This window comes from Macaca thibetana, chromosome 7, assembly GCF_024542745.1.
Source record: "Macaca thibetana thibetana isolate TM-01 chromosome 7, ASM2454274v1, whole genome shotgun sequence".
NCBI lineage: Eukaryota > Metazoa > Chordata > Mammalia > Primates > Cercopithecidae > Macaca > Macaca thibetana.
In genome coordinates this window covers 26,812,763-26,837,375 of record NC_065584.1, presented here as the reverse complement: position 1 = coordinate 26,837,375, position 24,613 = coordinate 26,812,763, and the positions used below count along the sequence as shown (strand labels likewise).

The window sequence follows — 24,613 nt, the reverse complement described above, 5'->3', positions numbered from 1 at the left end:
CCAGCAACTCACTTGAACCCAGAAGGAAAATAAGTTCAGGGTTATTTATTCTTCTGTAATTACAGAGCAACAACAGGGAGCACAGGATTAACATATTCAAGCCCAGAGCTTATGCAGACAAACTCTTTTGTTCTCACATTTTAAAATGGCAGACTCTTATATTAACATGCTATGTGCAATAATTCACTTTGAATAACATTTGAAAAGATCATGTCATTGATTGGGTATGTGAGTATAAAAGGACAGAAAACGGTATGGATCTTCTTGTAAATAATTGTGATTTTCACTAATCAACAGGTTTGAATTTGTCCTAGATGAACACCTCTTCTAACTGCCCTGAGTCTGGAAACTATCAGTAGCTACACCTTTGCTATCAGCCTGTGTTATTTTTAAGGTAAAATTCATTATAGAGGTCCTTCCTATATTCTCCTAAGGATCGTATTCAGCCATTGTTTTGGCATTTCTTTAATCCACCTTCCTCAAATAATCAATCAGAAAAATCTAACTGTAATAAATATTTATCCCACATCAATCAAAGGACTGTACTACAGAACCCTCATATCAATTCCCAACACACATACACTCTCACTCACATACACATGCACATATACCTAGAGCATGTAAGTGTACAAACACATAATAAATCCATGCATAAATGTTTTCAGGATATTTATAGTAAATATTAAGGCACAAGTAGTAAATATTATCTTCCTGATGCACTACAAGAAATGCTAAATGAAAAGCATTTTTCTTATTTATTCCATTATAATGATTTTCAGTTCCATTATTACTATTACATATTCCTGGAGGCATCTTCTACACTGAAGAACTTTTTATATTTAGATTGTGTGAAATTATCTCAGCCACTAAAGCAGAATGGTTAAATTTTGTATCACTTAATTAAGTCCATGTTTATTTCCGCTATATAAGCAGTGTCAAAAAAAGGAACAACTCAAAAACAGAATTATCCATATTACCATACATTTTTGCCCATACAATGCCAAAAGGCTTATAAAAGCTCCCTCTAAATCTAAAACGTTATACCTTTCAATTCCCCTTCTTTTCTCTTTCTTTCTTCAGGTGGGAATAAATGTTGATGGATAGTTGTGTTGAAGGTCTCAGGTTTGCTGGTAGTTAGAAGGATTTATAGGACTCAGCATAATACAGTCATAATTATGTTAAGATTTATTAAAGAGGAGAGATACAAAGCAAAATTAGCAAAGAGAAAAAGGCACATGAAGTGAAGTCCAGTGGAAAATAGGTGCACACTCCAAGAAATTACTCCCAGTGAAATTACACAGGGCATGTTCAATTCCTCCAGCAATGAATTCTGACAACACATATAAAGTGTTATCTATCTGGAAAGCTCATTGTGTCCAAAGTTTTAATTAGGGGCTGGTCACTTGGGCACCAGCTACCTGTATGGAGCAAAATTTTAGACTCTCAGAAATCAGGTGGTCAAAATAAACTATATTTTTTGTAGTCTGGACACAATGAATTCTCCTTATTATTATTTAAGTAAAACTTTATTTCAGTGTAGAAAACTGCTTATCATCCAAGTTCTCAAATGCCAGAAAAGAACTGTTAAGCCTGCATCTAAAACATTTTCCATGAGGGTTTAAGAGACATAAAGTAGACTACCATATAGGTGGCAACAATAACTACTTATTTGTTCACTGATGGAACAAAAGTATAATATAATATAATGCAATTTTTCCTCTACTAACACTTGACAGTGAACACACACAAGAGACTGGGCACCTTGGTGAACATTTAAAAACATATATCAAAAATGGAAAATCTACCCCCAAATAAGCCAGGATACTCTAAACAATACATATTTTAAATAATCATTTTCATTTATAGTATTTATGTACTTTGTATAGAAACTTGTAAGGGTAAGTGAGAAAACTGCCAGACTGTAATGACTCAAAAGTCACATCTCTCGGAAGACACTGGCATATCATGGAAAGAGAATGAGTCACTCAGGCTTGCGTTCAAATCCCAGCTCTATCCTGTGACCTTAGAAGGGTGCTTACCCTTCGTGAACCAAAGCAACGTTGTCGTGGGAAGTCAGGGACCCCGAATGGAGAAACCAGCTGGAGACGTGGCAGAGGAACATAAATTGTGAAGATTTCATGGACATTTATCAGTTCCCAAATAATACTTTTATAATTTCTTATGCCTGTCTTTACTTTAATCTCTTAATCCTGTTATCTTCATAAGCTGAGGATGTATGCCACTTCAAGACCACTGTGATAATTGTGTTAACTGTACAAATTGATTGTAAAACATGTGTGTTTGAACAATATGAAATCAGTGCACCTTGAAAAAGAACAGTGTAACAGCAATTTTTAGGGAACAAGGGAAGACAACCATAAAGTCTGACTGCCTGCGGGATCAGGCAGAAAGAGTCATATTTTTCTTCTTGAGGAGAGCCTATAAATGGACGTGCAAGTAGGAGAGATACTGCTAAATTATTTTCCTAGCAAGGAATATTAATATTAATACACTGGGAAAGGAATGCATTCCTGGGGGGAGGTCTATAAACGGCTGCTCTGGGAATGTCTGTCTTGTGCAATTGAGATAAAGACTGAGATACGCCCTGGTCTCCTGCAGTACCCTCAGGCTTACTAGGGTGGGGAAAAACTCCGCCCCAGTAAACTGTGGTTAGACTGGTTCTCTGCTCTTGAACCCTGTTTTCTGTTATTTAAGATGTTTATCAAGAAAATATGCACACTGCTGAACATAGACCCTTATCAGTAGTTCTGCTTTTGCCCTTTGCCTTGGGATCTTTGTTGGACCCTTATCAGTGGTTCTGCTTTCTCCCTTTGTCCTGTTCCCTCAGAAGCATGTGATCTTCATTAGACCCTTATTAGTAGTTCTGCTTTTTCCCTTTTGAAGCATGTGATCTTTGTACCTACTTCCTGTTTTACACCCCCTCCCCTTTTGAAACGCTTAATAAAAAACTTGCTGGTTTGAGGCTCAGGTGAGCATCACAGTCCTACCGAGATGTGATGTCGCCCACGGCAGCCCAGCCGTAAAATTCCTCTCTTTGTACTCTTTCTCTTTATTTCTCAGCTGACCGACACTTATGGAAAATCGAAAGAACCTACGTTGAAATATTGGGGGTGGATTCCCCCGATACAACGTCACTTATAAAATGGACTCAACACCACCAACTTCCAGAGGAATGATAACCTACATGAAGATAAAGCACCCAAAAGAGTAACTGACACATTTTAGAAACTCAATAAAGAGAACTTTTTGTATCTTGCTAGCAACAATGTTAGAATTAGTGACATAATCCAATGTCTTTATTTTACAGATCAGGAAATTGAGGCACCGGAAGAGTAATCAATCCAAGACAAGGTAGATAGTTTTTGGCAGAGAAAGTACTAAACACAGGTCCCTAATAGTCAATCCAATATTGATTCCACTTCACTATGTTAATGGCTTGGATACTATTCAAATGACCCCTTTAATAACTAAGTTGCCATGTTCCTTCCAGACAAGAGGAACTCTTGAATAGGAATCATACGTCCTTGATGCAGAGGTTTTTCTGAAATGTTTGTGAACTGAAAAAAACAATCACAGGATAAGGTTGACTTGTGTTACAACTAAACCAGGCATAGACTACTTACTTACTCCTTTCTATGTTAAAGACAATAGGCTAGGCACTAAGGAAGTACTTCAGTACAAGTACTGATTGGGGTGAATATGAATGAGCAGGAGAGAACAGACATTGCTGTTAACTAGTAGAAACCAGACTTAAATTAGTAGGTTTCAAGAGAAACTACTCTGTTCAGCAAGACCTCAGAAAGAAGAGAAATGAAACATGAGAAAGAAGGCAAACTAAAATGTGAAGAGAAGATTGGGTCACTTATGGAAAGAAATGAGCATTCACTACCATAAAAACGCACGAGCAACAGATTTCACTATTGGTAGCTGATTATGACAATAGCTTGAGAGGGCTAAAGAGAGATTTAAAAATAAGGTCAGGTTGCTTATCAGTTCAAGGGCTTTTTTGGCTGAGATGATGGGATTTTCTAAATATAAAATCATTTTGTCTGCAAACAGAGACAAATTGACTTCCTCTCTTCCTATTTGAATACCTTTATTTGTTTCTCTTGCCTGATTGCCCTGGCCAGAACTTCCAAAGCTATATTGAATAGGAGTGGTGAGAGATCTCCTTGTCTTGCATCAGTTTTCAAAGGGAATGCTTCCAGCTTTTGCCCATTCAATATGATATTGGCTGTGTGTTTGTCATAAACAACCCTTACTATTTTGAGATATGTTCCATCAATACCTAGTTTATTGAGAGTTTTTAACATGAAGGGATGTTGAATTTTATCAAAGGCCTTTTCTGCATTTATTGAGAAGGAACTTGAAACATATTTACAAGAAAAAAAACAACCATATCAAAAAGAGGGCAAAGGATATGAACAGACGCTTCTCAAAAGAAGACATTTACGTGGCCAACAAACATATGAAAAAAACCTCAACATCAGCCGGGTGCAGTGGCTCACGCCTGTAATCCCAGCACTTTGGGAGGCCAAGGTGGGCGGATCACGAGGTCAGGAGTTTGCGACCAGACTGGTCAACATAGTGAAACCCCGTCTCTACTAAAAATACAAAAATTTAGCTGGGCACAGTGGTGGGTGCTGGTAATCCCAGCTACTTGGGAGGCTGAGGCAGGAGAATCGCTTGAACCCGGAAGGCAGAGATTGCAGCCGTGAACCAAGATCATGCCACTGCATTCCAACCCGGGTGACAGTGCGAGACTTCATCTCCAAAAAAAAAAAAAAAAAAAAAAAAACAAGCTCAACATCACTGATCATCAGATAAATGCAAATCAAAATCACAATGAGAAACCATCCCACAACAATAGATGCTGGTGAGGCTGTGGAGATACACGAACACTTTTATACTGTTGGTGGGAATGTAAATTAGTTTGGCCATTGTGGAAGACAGTAAGGTGATTCTTCAAGAATCTAGAACCAGAAATACCATTTGGCCCAGCAATCCCATTACTGGGTATATACTCAAAGGAATATAAACCATTCTGTTGTAAAGATACATGCACACGTATGTTTACTACAGCATTATTTACAATCGCAAAGACATGGAATCAGCCCAAATTCCCATCAATGATAGACTAGATAAAGAAAATATGGTATCTATACACCATGGAATACTATGCAGCCATAAAAAGGAATGAGATCATGTCCTTTGCAGGGATCTGGATGAAGCTGGAAGCCATTCTCCTCAGCAAACTAACACAGGAACAGAAAACCAAACACTGCATGCTCTCATTCATAAGTGGGAGTTGAACATTGAGAACACATGGACACAAAGAGGGGAACAACACACACCAGGGGGGCCTGTTGGGGAATGGGGGGTGAGGAGAGGGACTTAGAGGATGAATCAATAGGTATGGCAAACCACCATGGCACACATATAACCTATGTAACAAACCTCCATGTTCTGCACATGTATCCTGTTTTTTCTTTTTTTTTTTTTTTCCAGAAGAAATAAAGAAAAAAAAAGAAAAGTAAGGTCAGAAATTGACTTAGATACTGAAATCCAGTTTAAGCTTTCAAAGGTTTTCCAGCAGGAGAATAACATGATTAGGTATGTACTTGAGAAAGATTAATCATCAAAAGACTTTATGCTAACACTAGGATATTAAATATTATGGTAACATTAAAAATAATTGAACATAATCCTTTTAAACAGGAATGGACTTTTAGAACCAATTCTTCTCTCATCTGAATTGAATTTCAGCAATCAAATTCAATGGAGCTGGCTTATCACACATAAGAACAAACTGTGGCATTTGAAAGACTGGAAAAGAACACATTTGTCAGTTTTTCTGAAGACAATACACATTTTCATTCAATTCAATAAATATTTACTGCACTCAGCAATATCCTAGTTGCTGAGACATGAAGATGAATAACATAGCATATTTCTGTGTTCTATTGCTCCAGAGAACTACAGGGCCTAGTAGGCAAGACAGACATCTCTCAGTTATTTTTAATAAATGTGATATATATGAACAATTCTTTGGGATCTATTTCAAATCTTGCCTCTCTTCCAAATTTATGCTGCCTACTATATGCTAACACTTCATTCCTGAGTGACTTTATCTGATTTTATGGTGAAGAAAGAAATGATACTTTCTTCAAAACAACAGCCATACGTTTAAAAAAAAAAATAGGTAGTGGCTAAGGAAACAAAAGAAGTTAATTTAACAGTTACTACAGAAAGTATTAAAGAGAAAAAGAGTGGGCAATGGGGAAAAAAGAGACAGAAACAGAGGTGGAGGAAATAAAATGAATTCCCATGCCAGCCAATCCAGGAAGTGACACAGCTCCCAACACCACTCATGCCAAAGTATGCCTAGTACTATCTTCTTTCATGATCAAAGCTCCCTTAACACCAGTGTGAGTAAGGGAAAGGGGCTTGAGAGGAAAATGGTAAAGAGGAAAAAGATCAACATGCAAACCTGATCAACAAGACGCGGCTCCCAAATATTCACAAGTAAAGCTTTTCGTAACACTGCAAACAAATACTGCACACAAAGCTAAGAATCACAAGGCCCCATTTAATTTTTTTTTTAAGAGATGAAGTCTTGCTCTTTCACCCAGACTGGAGTGAAGTGATGTGAACATGGCTCACTGCAGTCTTGGCCTCCCAGATTCCAGTGATTCTCCTGTCTCAGCCCTCTGTATTACTCCATTTTCACACTGCAGATAAAGACATACCCGAGACTGGGCAATTTAGAAAAGAAAGAGGTTTAAAGGACTTACAGTTCCACATGGCTGGGGAAGCCTCACAATCATGGCAGAAGATGAAAGGCACATCTGACATGGTGGCAGACAAGAGAAAGGAGCTTGTCCAGGGAAACTCTGCTTTACAAAACCATCAGATCTCACGAGACTTATTCATGATCATGAGACCAGCACAGGAAAGACCTGCCTCCGTGACTCAAATACCTCCCACTGGGTACCTCCCACAACACATGGGGATCCAAGATGACATCTGGGTGGGGACAGAGCCAAACAATATCATTCCGCCCCTGGCCCCTCCAAATCTCATGTCCTCACATTTCAAAACCAATCGTGCCTTCCCAACAGTCCCCCAAAGTCTCAACTCAAAAGTCCAAAGTCCAAAGTCTCATCTGAGACAAGGCAAGTCTCTTCCGCCTATGAGTCTGTAAAAGCAAAAGTTAGTTAGTTACTTCCTAGACACAATGGGGGTCCAGACATTGAGTAAATACAGCCATTCCAAATGGGAGAAATTGGCCAAAACAAGGGGGCTACTGGCCCCATGCAAGTCTGAACTCCAACAGAGAAGTCAAATTTTAAAACTTCAAAATAGGAGCAATGTGAAGAAGAGGCGAGAATGACCCCCTGACCGACCAAAGTCCATGCGCCACAGCATCCAGCGTCCAGCGCCTATATCCCGCCACCATTGCCACTGTCACCATGCCCAAGAGAAAGGCTGAAGGGGATGCTAAAGGAGATAAAGCCAAGGTGAAGGACGAATCACAGAGAAGATCCACGAGGTTGTCTGCTAAGCCTGCTCCTCCAAAGCCAGAACCCAAGCCTAAAAAGGCCCCTGCGAAGAAGGGAGAGAAGGTACCCACAGGGAAAAAGGGAAAAGCTGATGCTGGCAAGGAGGGGAAAAGCCCTGCAGAAAATGGAGATGCCAAAACAGACCAGGCACAGAAAACTGAAGGTGCTGGAGATGCCAAGTGAAGTGTGTGTATTTTTGATAACTGGGTACCTCTGGTGACTGCACAGTTTGAAATACTATTTTTTATCAAGTTTTATAAAACTGCAGAATTTTACTTTCTTTTTTAAGCTATGTTGTCAGCACACAGAACACTTCATTATTGGTTTTTGGGGGAAGGGGCATATGTCACTAACAGAAGGTCTCCAAAGCTGCACTGATGTGGGGAAAACACCTTTCCCTTCTAGTTCTGAGAGAATTCCTCTTGGTTCCCAGGGGGAGGGATTCCCTGACTTTGACACACATGGCCACCTTGGCACAAAAGCCTTGTGCTATGGAAAAACAAATTCATTTCTATGTCCTCTTCTCCCTTTCCATCTTTCAGCATAGACTTAACTCCCTTAAGCCCAGACAGCTACTGGGACCTGACCCCTAGTCACTGGTTACCAGTGTGTCAGGCAATCTGGACTTTCCTTCGATGCCGCTGAGATGGCAACTGTCAAAAGAGCAGTGGTTCCGTTTCTAGATTGTGGAATTCAGATAAATTCTCCCACTTTTATTTCACTTCCTGAAAGTCAGGGTCGGCATGTGAAAAGTTGTTAAACAACATGCTAAATGTGAAATGTCAACCCTTACTCTAAACTTTCCCTGTTCAGATCATCAGATGAAGACTTCGTTGGGTTTTATAGTGGCTTCTGATTTTTGGTAGTACATTGAAGAAGGGAGTTTGAAAGTTGTTGTATACTGTTAACGATTGTCTGCCCATGTCCTGCCTGAAATACCATGATTGTTTATGAAAAGTATCTTTAATAAAGCTGGATCAAGTTTGGCTTGGAAAAAATAAACAAAAACTCCAAAAGGATCTCCTTTGATTCCATGTCTCACATCCAGGTCATGCTGATGCAAGAGGTCGGCTCCCACAGCCTTGTGTAGCTCTGCCCCGGTAGCTTTGTAGGGTAGAGCTCCCCTCATGGCTGCTCTCGTGGACTGGCATAGAGTATCTGAGGCTTTTCCAGGTACACAGTGCAAGCTGTTCATGGATCTACCATGCTGGGGTCTGGAAGAGAGGACAGTGGCCCTCTTCTCACAGCTCCACTAGGCAGTGCCATAGTAGGGATTATGTGTGGGGGTTCCAACCCCACATTTCCCTTCCACACTGCCCTAGCAGAGGTTCTCTACAATGGCCCCACCTCTGCAGCAAGCACCCAGGCATTTCCATATACCCTCTGAAATCTAGGTGGAGGTTCCCAAACCTCAATTCTTGACTTCTCTGCACCCATACACTCAACACCACATGGAAGCTGCCAAGGCTTGGGGCTTGCACCCTCTGAAGCCACATCCTGCACTCTTCATTGGCCCCTTTCAGCCATGGCTGGAGCAGCTGGGATGCAGAGCCCCAAGTCCCTAGGCTGCACACCACACAGGGATCCTGGGCCTGGCCCACGAAACCACGTTTTCCTCCTAGGCCACTGGGCCTGTGATGGGAGGGGCTACTGCAAAAGTCTCTGATATGCCCTGGAGACATTTTCCCCATTGTTTTGGAGGTTAACATTCAGCTCCACATTACTTATGCAAATTTCTGCAGCCAGCTTGAATTTCTCCCCAGAAAATGGGATTTTTTTTCCTATTGCATTGTCAGCCTGCAAATTCTCCAAACTTTTATGCTCTACTTCCCTTATAAAACTGAATGCCTTTAACAGCACCCAAGTCACCAGTTGAATGCTTTGCTGCTTAAAAATTTCTTCTGACAGATATCCTAAAACATCTCTCTCAAGTTCAAAGTTCCACAAATCTCAAGGGGAGAAGCAATATGCCACCTGTCTCTTTGCTAAAACTTAACAAGAGTCACCTTTACTCCTGTTCCCAACAAGTTGCTCGTTTCCATCTGGGACCACCTCAGCCTAGACTTTACTATCCATAATGCTATCAGCATTTTGGGCAAAGCCATTCAACAAGTCTATAGAACGTTCCAAGCTCTCCCACATTTTCCTGTATTCTTTTGAGTCTTCCAAACTGTTCCAACCCCTGCCTGTCACCCAGTTCCAAAGTCGCTTCAACATTTTTGTGTATCTACAGCAGTTCTCCACTCCTGGTACCAATTTGCTGTATTATTCTGTTTTCATGCTGCTGATAAAGATACACCCGAGACTGGGCAATTTACAAAAGAAAGAGGTTTAATGGACTTACAGGTCCACGTGGCTGGGGGAGCTTCACAGTCATGGCAGAAGGTGAAAGGCATGTCTTACATGGTGGCAGACAAGAGAAGAGAGATTGTGCAGGGAAACTCTGCTTTATAAAGCCATCAGATCTCACGAGACTTATTCACTATCATAAGAACAGTACAGGAAAGACCTGCCCCCATGATTCAATTACCTCCCACCTGGTCCCTCCCACAACAGTGGGGATTCAAGATTAGATTTGGGTGGGGACACAGTCAAACCATATCACCCCCCAACTAACTGGTATTACAGGCACATGCTACCACTCCCAGCTATTTTTTGTTATTTTTTGTAGATATGGAGTTTCACTATGTTGCCCAGGCTGGTCTTGAACTTCTAAGCTCGGGCAATCCACCAGCCTTAGCCTCCCAAAGTGCTGGGATTATAGGCGTGAGCCATCATGCCCAGCCCTATTTAATTTATATGTAAAAAACATAAGGCAGAAATTATTATGGTTTCAGAAAACAAAGAAACTTGAAAATAGATATCTTATTTCTAAACTGTTTTACTGACATTCAAATGACAAACTAATGTATTAATAAACACAAACTAATTAGTAATTAGTAATAAATACAAACTAATGTATTAGTAATACATTCAAGAAAAAATTAAAATATTCAGTCCACTTCTGCATTCTGACTTTGTGGAAGTATCCACACAACTCAAAGAGTTAAAGAAAACAGAAAAACTACTTTTCTTCATAATTCCCAAAATTCATTTTTTCATACAGATGAAAGATCTGAGAATTAAACCAAGTCTTCTAATAGGTATAAAGGTTTATTTAGTTATAGGGTTTTTACTTGCAGAACATCTCGGCCGGGCATGGTAATCCCAGCACTTTGGAAAGCCAAGGCAGGTGGATCACGAGGTCAGGAGTTCGAGATCAGCCTGGCCAACATGGTGAAACCCCATCTCTACTAAAAATACAAAAATTAGCCAGGCCTGGTGGTACATGCCTGTAATCCCAGTTACTCAGGAAGCTGAAGCGGGAGAATTGCTTGAACCCAGGAGGCAGAGGTTGCAGTGAGCCGAGATCTCACTACTGCACTCCAGCCTGGGTGACAGATCAATATTCTGTCTCAAAAATAAATAAATAAATAAATAAATAAATAAATAAATAAATCTCTGCCAATAGTCATCTTTGTGAAAAATACAGAAGTATGGAGCATTTAGTAATCTGCCCACAAATCAGAGTAAATTTGGTTAATAACAGAAATAGACCTCCTTTCCACTAGATGCAATAACTTTATTAATAGCTTCTCTCTACAAAGTTGTGGCCAATGTTTGTGGCCAATGTTTGTTTTCTTTATAATCTAATCTAGGTATTAAAAATTACTTCCTATTCAGGTAATAGCATATTTTACAATATGCACTTAGATAAGGAAAAAATTAAGATTTTAAAAATGAAGTAGAATATGAAATTACAACCAGGGTAATTAAGGTCTCTAAAGTCTCTCTTTGGTCTCCAAAGAGGGTTTAATCTCATTATTAAAAGTAATATTGAAGCGGGCATTGTCATCGTACAGTAAAATGGTCAGCTCTATGGAAGAAATGCATGAATCAAGAGTTTATACTAAAAGAATCGTAACAGAAACAACCTTCCTTCTATTTGTATTGTACTAATCATAAAAATAAGGTATTATTGACTATCCTTTCTCTTTTCCACCATCCTCTTTTTTAAACAAATTAAAATTTCCCATTATAGTCTCAAGTTTCTGCTAATGAATTATCATGTCAGTTGTCACTCAATTATCACTTTCAACATTTAATCTAAATTATGTTCAGCACCTTTTTTCTTTCTTTGAAGTTCTTCCTTGAATTTAAAAGTCAAATATTTTTCAAGAAGAGTAAGTTGATGGAAGATGGAGGCAAAGATTAAATCAGGGGAAATCATTGATCAAGGATGCTTGGAATTCTTATGAATACAAATAGGCTATCAAAGTTAATGAGGTTCAACTTGAGTTTAGAAGAAGGGAAAAGTGTACTTAGTATTTTCTATGCATATACAGATTTAAGGCCTTAGGTACAATTTAAAAGGTAAATTATGCAAACTCAAATGTAGCTTCCTTCCATTGTTTTTTTAAGAGCCATTTTTACTGTTTTTCTCTAATGTAAAACAACTGCTTGAAATACATATTCTGGATCAACAAAAACTAATGCAATTAGTAAGATATAGATAGCAAAGGTCCTGTTAAATACTGACAAATCTTCCAGAAATGGATGTGCTTTTAAGAAATGACTAGAGAGCAAACATTAGCTTTAAAAAAAACCATAAACTTTTTACAACATATTATTTCATTCAACAAATACTAATTAAGTACCTAGTATAGGTAAGACTGTGTGGGAACACACAAGGACACAGAGATAAAACTTGGTTCTTAACCCGTTTATAATCTGAACAGGAATAGAAGCTTTAAATTCATAAGTGGCTCCCAGAATGCCACAACTCTGAATTATAACATCAGTGCATACTAGTAAGTGGCCCAGAGCAAAATCTGTGCACGGCAACATATCAAAAGAAAAATTAAACATTAGACTGAGCATCAGAGTGAAAGCATAGAAGATTGCTGGAATGAGAAGAGATGCCAGTTCAACACACTCCAGAAATAAAGACATAGAATCTAGCTGAAGTAAACAGTATCTCTGGTTAGAAGGACTCTGTAAAAAGGGAGGTGGGAGGTTGAGAAGTTCTACTATAACTGATTGGTGCCCTGCATAAGAGAATAATATTTTCATATCCGTATAGGACTCCCACAGGGTAAATCAGTGAAGTGGTACTCTTTTGTATATTAGGTCAGTGCAAAAGTAATCTCGGTTTTTGCAATTACTTTTGCACTGACCTATACTTCTCTCTTCTGAGTTTCACTGTTAATATGAGCCAGTCTCCTGGGTCACACACAGAAGACTCAAGTTTCCAGATATGAGGACAAGACCTTGAAACATGATGTCTCCACCAAGGTAAGGGCACCAAAGTTCACTCTGTCTTGGTGACAGTGCAGCTGGCTTTTTTCTGAGTCTCCTTTTCTACTTTATTTTGGCCCACTTGGCATTTTTATTTTTTTATTATTATTATTTTTGAGATGGCATCTCTGTCACCCATCCTGGAGTGCAGTGATGCAGTCTAGGCTCACTGCAACCTCCGCCCCCAGGTTCAAGCAATTCTCCTGCCTCAGCCTCCCAAGTAGCTAGGATTACAGGCACCTGCCACCACACCTGACTAATTTTTGTATCTTTAGTAGAGATGGGGTTTCACCATGTTGTCCAGGCTTGTCTCGAACTCCTGACCTCAGATGATCCACCTGCCTTGGCCTCCCAAAGTTCTGGGATTACAGGCATGAGCCACCATGCCTGGCCCCACTTTGAAATGTCTAACAAAACATACCCAGATTACTTCAAGAGACTATGAGAAAGGTGCCATAAGTATATTAGTGATATGGACAAAAGGATTATTCAGAAAGAATAACGATCACTTACAGCTGATATAATCCAAAAAGGCTTCATGGTGGAAAAAGTTTAGGATTTCCACAAAAAGAAAAGACATGCAAAGTTGTTCACAGAAACAATGAACAACTGGAACAAAGGAAAAAACAATGGTGGAACTGAGTAGGGAAGTTTAAGAAAAAAGGAATTATTTGACAATACCACATATGAGGTTCTGTAGGAGAGGTGTCAGAAAATGAAGGTTAAAAAGAAAGACATTAATGATTGAATAAGTCATAAGAACTGTTACTATATATATGTTCTTGGGCCTGACCAATGATCTCATTTTGTGCATCTTTTTTATTCATATTTGGTCTGTGAAAAGCAACTAAAGAAGAGTAATCTCTCTTTTTTAATAGAATGTATAAGGCAACATCTTCATACTACCCAATATTCTCTAAAAATAAAGCAGAGACAAAATTTCAAGAAAAAATTTCAATTGTTAGAGGTTACAATCAAGTAATCTATGACCTAATATCTCACAAAGTCTGCATGAGACATCACTTTGAGAATAGCTTGGGAACAAAGATATTCAAATGGCCTCCAAAAGGTGCCATAAGAACATTAGTGATACGGACAGCACACTTGTTCTACCTTAATAGTTCTTTTATAATGAAAAACAAAGCATAATCAGAAGTGTCACTAAATCAGAAACAATTGCAAATTTAGTTAACTATTTTATTCTTCGAAACAAGAAAATCAGAAAAAATAAGACTAGTTAATGTTAATGTCTTACAGAGATAAACACTGTCTTTGTGATGTCCTTTGCAATGGCAACTGGAAAAAAAAAAACTTTCATTCTCAAAAAGAAATTTATTCTTAGAAGCAAGACAAACTCAAAGAACTTTCTGCATCAATTTTATTTTTATTTACTTATTTTTTAGAGACAGAGTCTTACTATATCGCCTAGGCTGGAATGCAGTGGCACAATCACAGCTCACTGGAGCCTTGAACTCCTGGCTCAAGCAATCCTCTCACCTCATTCTCCTGAGTAGCCGAGACTACAGGCACAAGCCACTGCTCCCAGCCTGCATCAATTTTAGATCCACTGTGAGAAACAAGGAATCGGCTGCATTTGTGTTCTTTGCTATGTTGCCAGCACCTAGAACAGTGTCTGGCATGTAACAGGCAGTCAGTAATATTTGATGTGTTGTAAAGACCTTTCCTCCAATTGTTTTTCACACCCAAACTCTATACAACCAAACCAAACTAACCCAAGAGGACTCAAATTCTTCCCCTGACCCATATGAAATTGAAAAAGAACTATTCAGTTAGGACAAGGAGAAATCCAGGAATCTTGAATAAGAGCATTATTAGGCTATTATAAGTAATTTTTTTAGTGCTCACATATTTGAGATTTTTTTCCAATTTATATCACGATGGCAAGTGAAAAGAAACAATATGAAGGAAGGAAAGAAGGGAGGGAGGACCAACGTGTGGTTATGAACATAAAGCAAAGGGATTTTTCTACCTTTTAGATCTAACCAGCATAGTTTTTTTTTTTTTAATACGTGACTTCAGCAAAATAATCATATTTTAGCATTTTCATCAGCAAGATCAAGGGCTAAAATAATACCCATGAAGAAAACTTTAAAAGTTGTATAATTACCATTGCTCTGAGACAATTTCAAGTAAGTCTTTATTAAACATGTAGAGGGCTTTGTAAAGAGTATGTCAATATTTCATTATCTTTACAATCTGAATCTTGAACTAAATTTAAAAGACATTTTCTACTGATGTGCTGACAAGATGAAAGAGAAACGCAGCCGAGTAACATTAAATATTTCCTTTGGGTTATATAAAATTAGGTGCTTTTAACACCAATTTTCTACCTTTCATTTTAATGTTGGAAATACTTCAAATTAGAATACAACTTCACTCATAAAAACAGATATAGGGATGACTGATACATATCTATTTCCAAATGTGTCATCCATGTTTAATCTAATATAATTGTAATTTGAATTAAACCATTTCCTTTTATGAGGTCCTTTCCTTTGATTTTTAATATATACCAATAATTACCTCATCTATGCTAGATAAAAGCAGGAAATGGTAGCTGCCTAGTTATACTTCATTCATGGTTACCACATCATCCATGATTGCTACACAACTCTAAATTAATGGAGGCATCGCAATTCCACCTCATGCACAACAACTAGAGGTCTGAAAACCTTTATGGTTCCAAAGAAGAATTATCAGTAACACCTTTTCACTATGCATTATGCAAGTTTCACCCACAAAATAAATAATAATTCACTGTTCTCTCAAAGAAAAAATGTCCCTTCTGTCTATAGAAAGGGTTCAATTGCTATTAGAACAAAAATATTTTCAAATTTAAAAATAGTAAAGGATTTCTCTGTGAAATAATAAAGGAAAATAATCCAGGTTCCTAGCTTTGGGGTCCTGAATGAAAGAGAAATGAATACATAGGAATTTCTACATATAAGTAAATTAGCCATTAATGTAACTTTATATTATCAATGCTCAAACTAGAGTTCATAAAATAACACATCTTTATATTAAAATTTCATTACCCAATTCCATGAGATAAAATTAAAATACTTCAAATATGACTTAAAAAGAGCAAAGTCACCTCTACTTGTGATGCCAAATGTGCTTTCTCCTTGTCTTTTCTCTCCATGCACCGTTTCACTTCCTCTAACTCAGATGCCATTGCACTGAAGTTCAGCTGCACTCTCAAATCTGACATTTGCTTCTCCAGGTCCTGTTTTTCCCGCTCAACCCCTTGAAAGACAAAACGGAAGTCTCAACAGTTGTTCTTTATTCACAGAAGAATGTACTTTCAAATAGTACTGAGACCTGATGTTTCAATATTCTAGCTATCATAATCCACTTACTGACACTGTTATTCAACAGACTTTGCCAGCCTGTTGTTTCGAGTTTTATAACTTTCAAAAACATATACATTGCTATGACATCAAATATTATTCCAGTTTGATACTAAAACTTAAAATGTTACCTGATTTCTACTGCAATTTATTTCAAGAAAATCATACACATTTTTAAATTTAATTTTCCTCACATCTCTACATTATCTCCAAACAGTAAAACAAAAATACAAAAAGTTTTCAACAAAGCCACTTCATCTATAAAATAATTTTCTTGCAACATAAACAACAAATGATGCTATTAAATCTCTGATTGTGTATGGCCAACCAATTTACTAATCCTTACTAATCTGGAGATTACTACCTGAAATTAATATATCATTTAACAATATAAGTTGACTTAGTATTTAAATCAGCGTGAAATACTTGATCTATGATACACAGGGGACCTTCTTCTAATATAAGGACAAATAATATAAAAATTCATCCTCAATGAGATTACATCCTGATGTAATTTGGCTCTGTCCCCACCCAAATCTCATCTTGAATTGTAGCTCCCATAATTCTCACATGTTGTGGGAAGGACCAAATGGGAGGCAATTGAATTATGGGAGCAGTTCTTTCCCATGCTGTTCTCGTGATAGTGAATAAGTCCCATGATATCTGAGGGTTTTATAAAGGAGAGTTCCCCTACACAAACTCTCTTCCCTGCCACCATGTAAGACATGCCTTTGCTTCTCCTTTGCCTTCTATCATGATTGTGAGGCCTCCGCAGCCATGTGTTACTGTGAGTCCATTAAACCTCTTTCCTTTATAAATTACCCAGTCTCAAGTATGTCTTTATTAGCAGTATGAGAACAGACTAATACATATCCCAATAATAGAGACAAAATATAAATTACTTTATGGAGTCTAAAATGTCAACAATTGGAACATGTACTGTCATTTAAAAACTACTATCTTTCTAGTGGTTTCCTTTCCAGAAAAAAAAAAAAAAAGAAGGGAATGAAAGAAGAAAACACTAACAAATTAAATTTATACATCATTCGTAAAATACATTCCAACTTCAGAATACTAGTGTTCAAAATTGTATGTATTAGAAGGGAAAACATATGGGCATTTCAATAGGATGATAAGAGCATTGATAGATACATGTGGATTATACAGAAACAGTACAAACAGTAAAAGGGATTAGCGCTGTCTCAGTGAGGAACTAAGGTAGGAAGAACTGAGAACTAAGTCAGACTTAAAGAATGAATACAAAATTTCACCAAGCAAAGGAGAAGGAGTTGGGGTGTTTTTAGGGAAAGCACACACCTAGCATACAGGTACAAAACTGAATTTAACATTCAGGTAACTGCACACACAGTAGTTTTAAGCAGCCAATACATCTCATATGTTATAAGGGTGGGAGGGAGTGTCAACAGAGTTTATGTGTTGCTAGGAAACTTAGAATTTATCCTACAAACCAAGCATCAGCAAACATTTTCTATAAAGTATCAGATAACAAATATCTCAGCTGTATGATTTCTGTCACAACTACTCAATTCGACCATTGTATTGCAAAAGTAGCCTAGACATTGCATAAACAAATGGGAGTAGTTGTGTTCCAATAAAGTTTATTTACAAAAACAGGTGGCAGTCTGGATTTGGCCCATGAGCCCTACTTTCCCTACTTCTGATAGGTATCCAACCTGCAAATGTACATATTTATCTATTTGTAAATGTATTTGTTTATTTTATAAATATATGTATTTATAAAATACACATATAGTATACGTAATGAAACATTTCCCAAAGTTAAAATATTTAAAACAAAAAGTATAAAATATAAACAGCATTACAAACACTCGATTTTAGAGAATGTTTGGTCAATATAGGATAGCAGTTAAGATCTCAAGTTTGGGGAAAAAAAATTGGAGTCTGCTACTTCCCTCATGTGTGATCTTGGGCAAGTAACTCAACCTCCTTATTCTCAGGTCCTTTTTTTAATCATTAATATAGAAATAAGAAATAATAATAGTGTCCTTTAGTAGTAGAAAAGAAAATAGATTTCAGAGAGGCCAGAATAGGTAAGACAAGAGAGTGCTACATGTCCTATACTGGCCCAAGCATGCTTAAGCTGGGGGAGTGGGAATAAGAAAGAGAATGTTGCAAATTCAAGAGATATCAGGATGTATAAATAGGCATGAGGTAGAAACAAATTATATGGAGGAGAGAATAAATAATTTCTATGTTCTTTGTATTTTAGACTTGGATGTCTGGATAGAAGATGATGCCATACACTGAGAAAGGAAAGGAAAAACATGTTTTGAGGAGACGATGAATTCAGCTGTGTATCAACATGCATTCTGAGGAACAGCATACAGAGATAACCAATGAGCAACTCTATCTGGAGGGCCAAAGGTTAGGAGAGCAAATAGAGCTAGATTTAGGAATTATCACCTATAGGTGATAATTTTTAATCAATTCCCAGGCAGAAATACTAAGTAACAAAAGCCATGAATAGGATAGTGGGCAAAATCAACATTTAAAAGACACAGTGAACACAGCAAAAAGATTCTAATACAAAGAATGTAAATAACTAAGGCAGAAGAATTAGGAAAGGCAAGGAGCATGGAAGTCAGAGGAAGACTTTCAAGAAGGAAGAAGAAATAAGCAGGTAACAGTAAAATAAGTAATGAAATGATATCCTTGGAATTGACAGAGGAGATTGCTAGCAAACCATGCAAAGTCAATTTTACAAATAGAGGTGGAACCCATTTTGCAGTGGGCAGAGGAAGAAATACCAGCTGAAAATGTGGTAAGTATGATTTCTACTGTAGAACTGTCTTTAAATAATATAAGTATTCTGTAAAGAATGAAAAACTCTACAGTTGTTAAAAGGTGAAGAAGTCCATTATCACATATACAAAAAAACTTCCGAAATTTTTTTCGTACCTGATAAGTAGCTAAGAAAAGCTCAATATTTTAAGTCCTCAAAGACTTACAACAAAAATAATTACATTTTATGAGGTATCAAAACATACAACAAATGTGTTGGTCTTTTTTCCAACAATTCCCATGTACATCTTTATGAAATTTGATGAAGAAGCTAACAGCTTAGGATTGTTTAAAAATAAGTGATATTCTGGGTCAAATGATACTTACATTATATCACACGGAACTTAATGAAACTTAATGGCATACAAATAAAAATATGCTAAGGTTTGGATATAGTTTATTTGTCCTCACCAAACCTCGTGGTGAAATATTATCCCAACTATGGCTGTTAGGAGATGGGGCCTAGTGGGAGGTGTTTGGGTCATGGAGACAGGTCCCTCATGAATGGCTTGGTGCCCTTATTGTAGTAGTGAGTGAGTTCTTGCTCTCCTGAGGCTGGATTGGTTCTCAAGGGAATTGATTATTTCAGACAAGAGTGAGTTTTCAGAACTCCACGACATCCCTTAAATTTGGTCCCCCTTTACACATCCCCACTCCCCAATTGACCCCCTTTACATTGTTTTGATGCAGCACAAAACTCCTCCCCAGAATTCAAGCAGATGCTAGAGCCATGCTTCTGGTACAGCCTACAGAACTGTGATCTAAATAAAGCTATTTTCTTTGTAAATTATCCAGCCTCAGGTATTCCTTTAGTGTAACACAAAACAGACTAAGAAAATATATTAATTAGAGGCCAGGCGTGGTAGCTCACGCCTGTAATCCCAGCACTTTGGGAGGCTGAGGTGGGCAGATCATGAGGTCAGGAGATTGAGACCATCCTGGCTAACACGATGAAACCCCATCTCTACTAAAAATACAAAAAAAAAAAAAAATTAGCTGGGCGTGGTGGTGGGAATCTGTAGTCCCAGCTACTCAAGAGGCTGAGGCAGGAGAATGGCGTGAACCCGTGAGGCAGAGCTTGCAGTAAGCTGAGATTGTACCACTGCACTCCAGTCTGGGCAACAGAGCGAGACTCTGTTTCAAAAAAAAAAAAAAAATATATATATATATATATATATATGTATATTAGAATAGGTTTGCCAAAATTTGTCATCCATTGATGATTTTCTGGCAATGTGGAAATTCTAGCTTAGGCAACATATGGAGATGTATTTGGAAAGCCTGGGACAATATTTACCTTCCCTGAATTTAATACTACATCAAACACTTAAAAAAATTTCACCAATATTTTGAGCATTTGAGTAGGAAGCCTCATTATTGGAATAATATAGAAGCTGAGCAATGTGAACTCACCTAATAGAAACCATTATATAATCTCAATATTATCAGTATTAAGCCTGAACATACATCCAGTCATTAAATTCCATAATTTAAATTAACACCTCCACTGAGAAGGTATCCTAATATTTTTCAAACACAAAGTGTTCCTAATCCACATTAAGAGCCAGTGATACAGCTCATGGCTACGACTGAGTTGTAATTAATTTTTGTCACCAACTCCAGATCACAAAAAAGATAGGGTATTAACTTTAATTTCTCCTATATTGAAAACTGAGATAAGAGAATGTGAAAGACAGAGCAACATTTACAGTGTAAGTACAAAGACTGGTACATACATACACATAAGCACATATATTTGGGCATGGGAATAGGAGGCTGGAAAAACTACTGCTTTTGCAGGCTCCTTCTAAGTGAAAACCATCCATGGTTAAGCAGGTCTAATAACCCAAATGGGTTTGAACCAAGCAGGGAAGATATTAAAATGGGATGATGCTAAATTATTATCAACTTATCAGAAACTTTTTAATAGATCAAGAAACAGTATGACATGAGCATCACAAAGGAACGCAATTTCTGAGGATGAAAAGTATTTTCTAAGAAAGACCAAAAAGCCCCCACACAAATTATCACATTATTAGGTACAAATCTACATTTTACCTCTCCTAAATCTCCAGTCCTCCCCTTGTTCATCCTGATAGTTTGACTGTTGCTTGGAAATCTGAGACACTTGATGCTGTAAACCCTTTCGATCACCCTCTGCTTTCGTAAGTTGTGCACGCAGTTCTTCTACCTAAACACATCGTCAAAAATCAAACATCAGTTTTCACAATCAGTAAAAGACCTACTTCAAATGGGCTATTGTAAACGCAAGTTGAATCCAGGTTAATCTCCTTCCAAGCATAGTGGAACGGTTTCCTGCTCCATTTCCTCATTCCTCTCATTTATTCCACAAAGAATAAATGCATGGTTTTTCCTTCTCTGTGTCCATTGTGGCAAAGAATGTGATCGGATTTTTTTTTAATCACTTATTTTGTCCTCAGTCTACTCCATTACTATTAACCCAAATCAACTTCAATTAAGTATTATACGTTTTTATATTTTTCTATTTTCACCCATTTGCTTTCATGTGAACATGGTCTATTGGTTGTCAAATTCAAGATAAATGATCATGATTTAGCATATTTTGATATTAAAATAATGCTCAAAATAAATATGTAATAGATGCTGTTGAATAAACTCTAAACTCCTTGAAGTCAGAAACTGATTTATCTTTCTATCCTTAGACTGCCAAATTACCTAGCCCATAGCAGGTACTTCCAAATGACCATTAAACAAGTTAACAGTGACAAAAAGATTCAGCTAAAATCACAATGACAACCTAAACAAAGAAATATCTTGCTTCCATAACTGAAACTGGAGATTATAAGTCAGAGTTCCAAACAAATCAGAATGGAATTAAATACAAATATAAACTTCTAAAAAGGAAAGTTTGAACTCTGCCAAAATTAATTCCATGTGACCACTGGCTGCAGAACAAAGTCAGCGAATATTTTCAAAGATTTTGTAAAACAGGTGCTATCTTGTATTTTCAGCACCAATTGTCAAAATGTAATACTCCTTCTGAACATCTATAATGCCTGACATCTTTGCCTACCCCTAGCATATTCTGAAGGTGAGTTATATAACACACACTTCAAAACAGAAGGAAGTGTAATTGCAGTTTGTATTACACACAGACAGAGAGGCAGTTAGAAACCCATATGCCCTTATTCAATGTATGTAAGATGGTTATTTAAAGTTACTGAACTTTAAACATCAGAAGCACCAAACTCCCATTATGGGCTGATGGAATGCAAAATGTTATACTTAATAATTAAGCCTTATCGGCCAGGTGTGATGGCTCACACCTATAATCCCAGCATTTTGGGAGGCCGAGGCAGGGGATCACGAGGTCAGGAGATGGAGACCATCCTGACCAACATGGTGAAATCCCGTCTCTACTAAAAAAAACCAAAACATTAGCCAGGTGTGGTGGCGCATGCCTGTAATCCCAGCTACCGGGAGGCTGAGGCAGGAGAATCACTTGAGCCCGGGAGGCGGAGGTTGTGGTGAACCGAGATTGTGCCACTGCAGTCCAGCCTGGCAACAGAGTGAGACTGCGTCTCAAAAAAAATAAAATAAAATAAGCCTTATCTTTGGTTTAAAAGGGTCAAGCAGTATCTTGAAAACATGAATTAAAGACAATAATGTTATTCAAAGTAACATAAACATGCAAAGGTCTGTTTTATGTAGTTTACTTCTTCCTTTACTTCCCAATGCCTCCTGGAATAAAATTAAGCTCCTGGGAAAATTTTATCTTATACATTCAGTCTTACTTTTACACTGCTCATGCTAAGAGAGATAAGTAGTAAGTTGTAGCAGCAATCAGCAAGATACACCAACACAGTGGGGACTTTGGCTGATGTTTGTACTAGCTTTCTCTGAATTTCCCTGAAAGAATTTTATCTTTTGCTTAGTGTGCTAATATACATTCCTTAGGAACACATTTTTTTCTAGACCTAGTTTTTTTTTTTTCCTTTCACAAAGACATTTAAATAGAGCTACTCAATCCTGATTTAATGTAAAAGTATATTATAATAACTTGCACAGACTTACCTGATGCAAAAGTGTTTCTCGGCTGCCTTCAGATTGATTCAATAACTTTCGAGATAGCTCCAATTCCTGTTCAAGCTAGAGTTTCAACAAAGGATAAATAAAAATGTCCAATGGAATAGAAGATAACTAAATTATTACGGGCACAGTTTAAAAGGAGAAAAGTGGAAAAGTTTTCAGAAGACATTTACAGCTAACATAAAAGAATAAATCTCTCACTATGAACATATATCAATACTTCCATTAAAATAACGTTAATCGGCCGGGCGCGGTGGCTCAAGCCTGTAATCCCAGCACTTTGGGAGGCCGAGACGGGCGGATCACGAGGTCAGGATATCGAGACCATCCTGGCTAACACGGTGAAACCCCGTCTCTACTAAAAAATACAAAAAACTAGCCGGGCGAGGTGGCGGACGCCTGTAGTCCCAGCTACTCGGGAGGCTGAGGCAGGAGAATGGCGGGAACCCGGGAGGCGGAGCTTGCAGTGAGCTGAGATCGGCCACAGCACTCCAGCCCGGGCTACAGAGCGAGACTCCGTCTCAAAAAAAAAAAAAAAAAAAAAAAACGTTAATCGTACAACATGAAGTGAACTAGACCAGGCCTCAGGAAGTCAGGATCTAGTACGTTTCATCTCAACTGTGAGTCAGTCCCAGTCTCTTCTCCTTAGGCCTCCGTTCTGTCATCTCTAAAATAAAAATTTTATATTAAACAGTCTCTGAGATCCCTTCCAGTTCTAAATCACTTTAATCTAAATTCTAAGGCAATTTTTTTCTTTAAATTAGAAAATGTAGTGTCAAATTAACTAAATTAGAATAAAAACGGCAGGGACCCAATAACTCAAAAGTTTCATTTAATTGGTGATTTCCTACATTCCTAATATTTCTAATATTCATAAGACATTCCTTAAATTTTTAAATGTCTAAATTCAGAATGAGACATTTAAAATTTCCTTAATGATACTGCCATGAGATAAATATCAATAAAAAATGTGACCAGTTCAGGAGATCGAGACCATCCTGGCTAACATGGTGAAAACCCACCTCTACTAAAAATACAAAAAATTAGCCAGGCGTGGTGGTGGGCGCCTGTAGTCCCAGCTACTCAGGAGGCTGAGGCAGGAAAATGGCGTGAACCCAGGAGGCGGAGCTTGCAGTGAGCCATGATCGCGCCACTGCACTCCAGCCTGGGCAACAGAGCGAGACTCCGTCTCAAAAAAAAAAAAAAAAAAAAATGTGACCAGTTAAGTGACTAAATATTCTACAAACTCCTAACATGCCTAGATGATTTCAAGCTGAAATATGTAATAGGATAGAACACAAGTTTCTTAAAAATTTAGACCTTATATGTGCTAGACTTATTTGCATTCTGTAACATTAAGGTAGTTTTATAAAAATCGCACATTTATATTAAGACGCTCGTAAGTGCTTAGATTTGTAGTACTTATTC

General features: G+C 37.7%; 2 protein-coding genes across 8 annotated transcripts in view; one reads left to right on the top strand and one right to left on the bottom strand.

Moving 5' to 3' along the window:
- The window catches only part of CEP128 (centrosomal protein 128), a 445,924-nt gene that overhangs the window by 320,042 nt on the left and 101,269 nt on the right, over window positions 1-24,613 (bottom strand). For all 7 annotated transcript variants that reach the window (XM_050798934.1, XM_050798932.1, XM_050798937.1 and 4 more), the window contains 3 exons: window positions 23,171-23,245; window positions 21,173-21,305; window positions 16,036-16,187 (listed from right to left, as the gene is read on the bottom strand). In XM_050798934.1, the coding sequence (XP_050654891.1) occupies window positions 16,036-16,187; window positions 21,173-21,305; window positions 23,171-23,245 (360 nt within the window). The remainder of the gene's footprint in view (window positions 1-16,035; window positions 16,188-21,172; window positions 21,306-23,170; window positions 23,246-24,613) is intronic.
- Window positions 7,494-7,766, top strand: LOC126959602 (non-histone chromosomal protein HMG-17-like). The gene has a single exon (XM_050798940.1). The coding sequence runs from the start codon at window positions 7,494-7,496 to the stop codon at window positions 7,764-7,766; it is 273 nt and encodes a 90-aa protein (XP_050654897.1).

Excerpts from the sequence above, each read along its gene's own strand:
- LOC126959602 (XM_050798940.1), top strand. The coding sequence starts at position 7,494 with ATGCCCAAGAGAAAGGCTGAAGGGGATGCTAAAGGAGATAAAGCCAAG.